Source organism: Phaethon lepturus, unplaced genomic scaffold (genome assembly GCF_000687285.1).
Source record: "Phaethon lepturus isolate BGI_N335 unplaced genomic scaffold, ASM68728v1 scaffold44597, whole genome shotgun sequence".
In the NCBI taxonomy this organism is placed as follows: domain Eukaryota; kingdom Metazoa; phylum Chordata; class Aves; order Phaethontiformes; family Phaethontidae; genus Phaethon; species Phaethon lepturus.
Window position 1 is genome coordinate 330 of NW_010551943.1, and position 6860 is coordinate 7189.

General features: G+C 43.0%; 1 protein-coding gene across 1 annotated transcript; it reads right to left on the bottom strand.

Moving 5' to 3' along the window:
• Positions 1–529: 529 nt before the first annotated feature.
• MRPS15 (mitochondrial ribosomal protein S15) lies at positions 530–6489 on the bottom strand (the record flags this gene model as incomplete). The annotated part of the gene is made up of 7 exons (XM_010291076.1): positions 530–649; positions 1372–1563; positions 2788–2846; positions 3755–3839; positions 4618–4666; positions 5522–5597; positions 6427–6489. Coding segments are annotated over 7 exons (644 nt in total), but the record flags the coding sequence as incomplete, so codon positions are not given.
• Positions 6490–6860: the final 371 nt, after the last annotated feature.

Consider the following 6860-nt stretch of genomic DNA (forward strand, 5'->3'; position numbering starts at 1 on the left):
TATAAATGTGCAAGTCCGCTGGGAAATTACAGACCTGATTAGTGCCCCGATTTCTACAGCTGCAGAGCTCTGAATCGACCTGCATCTTCCTGCGAGAAGTTGAGCTACTGTCAGGGCTGCTTTCGTTCCAAATAAGCAGCATTTCACCTCATTCTCTCCCCTCGTTTGTCAGCCCACAGCCCTGCCGAATGCTGCATCAATGCTGTTTGACCGCACAAGCCTACAGGCTCGCTGGGTAACGACAAGAACACCCTCGGAGGTGTTCTTGCTTGAAGACATCCCTGCCTTCCCTGCCACAAGGCGGTGGTGGAGCCCCCCCACCTAATCCTCTCACACAGATTGACCTGCTCACACCACAGTCCAGCGCATCAGCCTTAAATTAAACTTCTAAAACGCTTAAACCACCTGTTGCACTTTTCCGGGTGCTCACCATGGTGCAGACCACGCACACACATAAGCAAAGAGGCTTTAGGTCTTTAGGTAGTTGTTTATTGTTAAAGAGACCGTCTGTGTCAGCCTCAACAAGACGCTACACAGGCGTCCCCTCGCACTGCGCCTGCTGCTCCTTTGCAGCTCTCGCCCTTGCTTGCCAGTCTCTCCTCTTCTTCAGTCTCTCCGCTGCTTTCAGCTTCCGCGCCTCCTGAAAAACCTGCAGGAGGAGCAGATGGAGGTGAGGGGAGAGACAAAGCTGCCTGCTGCTGAGCAGAGCTGCTCCACCTCCACTGCTGGCTGCTGCACGCAGCACGGACCCATGGTCCTGCAGCAGAGACCAGGAGGCACGCCGTGCAGCAAGATCAACTCCTCCCCAGGCGCTTTCTCCAGGACTCCAGCCAGCCCTGTTTTCAGGGTACCATTCGGAGGTATTCCATTATATCTACCTAGTCTTTTGGTTATAATTTCATTGGACTGAAATTTAGTATTTACAGACTGAAGGCATGCCCAGCTTTTTGATTCTGCTCAGTTGTACTGAGATACATTGCACACAGCAGTTACTTAGAGCAAATGAAAGTAGACAGTGGGCATACCCACATTTCTGTTCCACAGCTGCCATCAAATTTCATTGTCTCACATATTAGCTCCCATACCAGGCTTTGAAAAAAAGCTGTTTTGAATCACACGTTTCTGAGCAAACTAGTAGCACAATCCGAAGTTCTCAAGCACAGCACATGCATCACTGCCCACTATGTACTTGTCTCTCATGGAGCGCTTTGCCGAGCTTATGCACCTCTACAGACATTGTCTCCTCAAATTCAAAGCATGGATTAAAAGGACATACCGATCAGTCTTTTCTAACTGTCTTAATTGTGCCCTTCTATAAAGAGACTTTCTTCTACTCCAGCTACGTGGCTGTCTGTCCAGATTGCTCCATACCTTGAGACAGAAAGCTTTCTTCACAAGCCAGCGCTTGGTGATCCTTCTGGAGTAGGGAGGGGGTAGGGTGTACTGGATATTCAGCTGCTTGCAGGTATTTTCAAAGGTATCGTAGCGAACACGGCGAAGATATGCAAGTAGTTTCTTCCGGCGATCTATAGCCATCAGCATGCGACGGCGGTTATTTTTATCCTGCAAAGGACTTCACGTTCACTAGAGTGCAGACAGATTATACTTCCATTCCAATAAATTACTTGAACTAGACCAGATTATGGCTGAAAGGAAACCATCAGGTTAAGGACAGTATCTTAGAACAATTTTTCTTGGCAGATACCGCAAGCACATTAGGTCACTACAAGGAGATCCGAGAAGACTTAATTTACTTTTCACTGACATTACTTTCTTCATTCTGTGCCTGCATGTTCCTCCCCCAACCCTGAAGACTCTTTTCAACTTGCAGTTTCAGACAGTGGCAAAAGTTGCAATGGCTTGGAGGCAGAGACCCTAGGGAAGGTCTACTGGCTAAAAACTCTGCTTCCCCTGAAACCTATTTTCCAGAAATAACATAAAAGCATTCACCTTTGTTTTTTCCAGAAATTAAATATGAAAATAAAATGTGACTTGGCTCTATCTGACCTTTTGAGTTGTTCTTTGGCAAAGAATATGCATAGCTTGAGCCATGCCATTCAGGGCAATCCCCATGGGAGAAATTTCCCTATCCTATACAAGCAATTTGTGTAAAAAGCAGGCTTCAAGTCATTTCAAAAGGTCTCTTCTGCTGAAACATTTGGTACAACTTCTGGCTTCTCATAAAAACTGAATTCTATTCTGTTTTACCCTTCAAGCTTTTATGATTAACAAATAATTCCGCACTTTTTTCAAATGCAGTTGATTAATCCATTTCCCACCTTTTGCACTGCATAAAGAATCTTTAATATACTTTGTTCATAAACTCACAGATGTGATGTTTCGAATTTGGGCTCTGAACCCAGGTAGTTTTAGGTAGGAAAGTGATCATCATGACATTAACACAATCCTGTCCGCTAAACATTTTCATAGGCGGAACAAAGAGAGAATACAGCTGAAGTGGTAACAGTAATTACATTGAAAACCAAGCAGTGAAGCCATCTCTGCAGCAAGGATAAATTTAGCCAGACTCTGTTCAAAGGTATCTGCTCAGCCATTTCCACCAATCCAGTAACAAAAAAGAGAACACACTCCACATTTCAGTCGGTGACAATGTAGCTGTGACCGAGCCAGCAGGTTCCCGGACTGGCACCAGGGAACAGTTATAACTATTTTATAAACCTTTTATAAGCCATAATCCCCAGCATTAAAATCCTTTTGTTCTACACTGAGAAAACAACCAGAACAGCTGCTGTCTCAGACATGTGGGCTCAGATTACTGATAGTTACCTTGGGATGCCTCTGAAGATGCTCCTCATAAGTGCGGATCTTGGCAGTCAACACAGCAGCTATAAAGAATAGACATAGGAAGCTGTGTGAGAGCAGCAGCTTTCCAGGGTGAGACAGTATCATTTGCATTCCCTTCAAATTGCCAGTTGAGGACTGCTGTTCTTATGGGTACCCACTGCACCACAGCAAGTATTACCGCACAGCCCTCTGAATAAGTGCGAAACAAACCACAAAATATAAACTACATAACCTGAGCCAGAACTATTACTATTATGAAGCTGCTTAATTAGAGGTTAAAATTTTAACAACAGATCATACGAATTTATCTGTAAAATGCCTCTTGCTCTTACTTAATTATTGGTGACTTTATGTCCATTTCACTTCACTTTGTTTAAGCTTTGGAGGAATGGACACAAATTAAGAGTTTCTTTCTAAGAGCAGCAGCCAGCTCTTTGTGATTTCAGGCTCTGGAGAAAGATGCTGGTGGCATCCTGAGAAACTGAAGGCCTTTGTTAATGATAAAGGAGTGCATCTTGCTCAATGGCAGGGTGGCCTTCTTCCCTGCACTGCCCCTACACTGTGCTTCGGCCAGAGCGCTCTGATGCAGAGGGAAATTTGGGTTCCATGGCTAAATCTAGTAGTTAATCGTAATAAATGCAATGCTTCGTGTCATATAAGCACTTCAAGAAGAGTAAGGCACATGCTGCCTTTGGAGGGTGGATACAGAGCAGGAATTTGGAAAGCACCGTGGCAGACATCTGCTAGTACGTGCATGCATTGCCTCTGCAATGTTCCCAAACCCTGAACAGGTCCTCCAGGGCATGCTGCAGGCTACCTACCTCTCAGGTGCTCTCCTGAAGAAGATTCTCCTAACTGATACAGGAAGCTTGATGTGCTGGGGTGGGAATAGCTGAATAAAAACAGGGATGTATCATCTGCCAACAATATCCTACTTTTTTTAACTTACCTTGCACCTCAAAGGAGCCGTTGTCATTGGGAGACCTCCTGACCTTCTCCACCAGCTGCTGTGTCTTTATTTTCATCTTCTCCTTCTGTGGATAACAGCAAAGAGCTTGTCACTTTCTCAGGAACACTAAAGGTCTGAGACACGCCAGATAAAGGCTTTGTAATTAATAGCTTTACTCAATATCCATCACAAGATGTGTAAAAAGTGCTGCAAAAAAGGACCGGCTGCTTGCAGGACAATGCTCAGAGTACAGCAGGGAATGAGCACAAAAAGATCTCAGCAGAACAAGACTTGCCATTGTCCAAACCAAGAGTCCAGGCACACCCTTCTTCTCAAGATTACAGAAGAAGGGTGTTGAAGAGGCCTCGCTGCTCTCACAAATGGCAGAGAGAACTGAAGTTGATCTCACATGGCAGCAGCCTTTACTTTTCGCATCTTTTTAAGCTTAAGTGGTAAGCAACAAGAAATGGTAAGTTCTTTGTGCTACCTTACAATTTTCTTACTTTGTTTTCTGGGCATGCAAAAAGTAAAAGTAATTTGAAGAACATCTGCTGTCCAGTGTATTATTTTCGGGAACACAGGCCAACCATCAGCAGTAACATAACACAGCTCTTCTCCCCTCTGATTGCCCAATACTTTCTTTTCTCACTTTAGTTTGCAGTTATTATCATGAAGAAGACTGCATGATAAATTTTAAGAGCATACAAGATTTACCACACTCACATATTTAACAGCCCCAGGTTTGCAGTCACTGAGCAACACTTCAAAGTAAAGTAAGTGAAGGACATTTAACAATATAGACATCTTACACAAATGTGCTCACTAAATCGTCCAGTTTTCTATGCAAGGAGAATGAAACTAACCTGGCTTGCCATTTCCAGTGACAACAGTCTTCTCACTACATCGTCAACACTGCAAAGAGATTGCAGATTAGTTTATAACCTAGAAATGAAGTACATTTAACGACAGAAATGAGGTTAGGTTTTCAGAATACATTAACTTTTCTCAATTTTTATTCTATAAATTTACAGCAACTTTCCTCCCCTCTCAAACCTGTCAGCCATAAACTGCTTTGTTCATTCCTAAGAAAAATCATGGTTGAGACTACAGAAGCATCAAGTAGTTTTGGTGCTGTGGGAAGCACTGTTATCTCAAATCATGATGAAGTCTTATAAATTCCAAAATCAACATTACGTGCAAACTGGGTGCTGAAGATTAACCCCCAAGTAGGTGGGCAAGGACAAAATAATTAATTTTAAGACCGGCTCCTTCAAAGATCTGTGAAAGTCTCAGTTACACCACTGGGGGCTCTCCATGCACCACTCATGAGCAGTTCTGGAATCAAAGCATAAACACGCTTAACTCCAGGTCCGAATTTCAGAAGCAGCCATTCATTTTGAGTTGTTTAACCACATGTCCTCTAGAACCTGGGTTCAAGACAAGCATAGATTATTTCTAATAAGACTATTTCTAGTATTTCAAGATTATTTCTTTTTTCTGTGGACTAGAAAGTCCACAGAAGATGTGGGCAACCAACACTTAATCTTACATTAAGTAAACAAAAAACTTACATAACCCTAATCAGTGACTGCTGCTGCAAATCTAACTTTCAAAACAACTTTGCAATTTTTGTGCTAAATTGCATACCAGCGACCACAGAGCATTAATTAATTACTGAGCAGGTGACAGCTTCCACACATTGTGGTTGTGTGTGTGTAAGATAAAAATCTCTAAAGAGAATAGTCATTCCCTTTCCCTCTATCATACCTATTTATTATTGGAACATTGGCATAATCTTTCTTCAGCATTGTGGGAGGAAGATCATCCAGATGGCTAGGGATGTCTACAAAGAGAAGATCAACATTTGAAGGAAGAACAGTACAAAGTCCGAGCTCTAAACATGCTTGCAAACTAGATTAGAGGAAACAAGTTGCAAAGAAAATAGACTGCATGCTCCAAACAAGAAGGAAGGACTTAAGAGATCAAGCTGAGATGGCAGGAATTGAGTGAATAAAATTGGGTCCAGTCTCTTGTCTTCAGCACTACAGATTACAACATGGTGTATAGTCCACTGAGATCAGTGATCTCTTGCTAATGACAATTGCTAATTTCCCACACATTTATAAACTAGTGAATTTTCTGAGTAACTTTTGAGCTTGCAAGAAATTATTTCTAGAAGCACAGAACCACAAAAAGGTTCACAAAGGCACCTTATGAAATTTCTAGTCCAATCTCCCCTTTAAAGCGGGAGTGCCACCATTTCTTTGTCTAGCAAAGCCTTGAAAACCTCCGAGGATGGATACTGCACAATGCCTCTGTGAAGCGTCTTCCCACGCTGCACTGCCTTCCCAGTGAATCCTTTTTCCTTTTGTGTCCAAGCAGAACATCTCCGAGCTGCTGTTTGGGACCACTGCCCCTCATTATATCATTTGGCACTACCAAGAAGAGTCTGGCTCCTTCACCCTTACAATTACCCATCAAGAAGCTGTAGGATTGCAGAATCCTGCAACAGGGATTATATTTCCTCTCTCTTCTCACGATGAGCTCTGCATCTTTAAAGTGAAATCTCCTAATTTCTCCAAATACCCTCTCTTCCTGCAGCATTAGGGTACAACTCGGATAATGTCAACAGTAAAACATTTTACCACGTGGTCCCATTAATCCTGACATACCTTTCTTCCTTCTTCTTACAGGTCTGGCGTAACATCTGGCTGTCTGAGTAAAAGGACTGCAAGCTTGATGGGAAAAAAAGATGTATCAGACTTGTGTGCACTTTTTTAGCTACGTACACATTAAATACTGCTCAGTCTGTACTAGAAAACTGGTCAGAGTACTTAGACTCCGAGGTGATCAGTGGCCAGCCTAGTCTTCTGTCCCAAAGGAATGTGGAATAGTTAAGTGCGGTTCTCATATGGGTGCTAAAACAAATGGGTGAAGCTGTGCTGCTGCAGGATGATCTGAACCCAAACGATGAGAAAAACAGAGCAGCAGGAAGAGATTACAGACACTGAGCAGAGACTGTGAGGGCTCCCCAGCTGAACTGTCTTCATTTAGAGGGCTTAAACTGATGAACTAACTCAAGTAATCTCACGTGCAAGTTAGACGG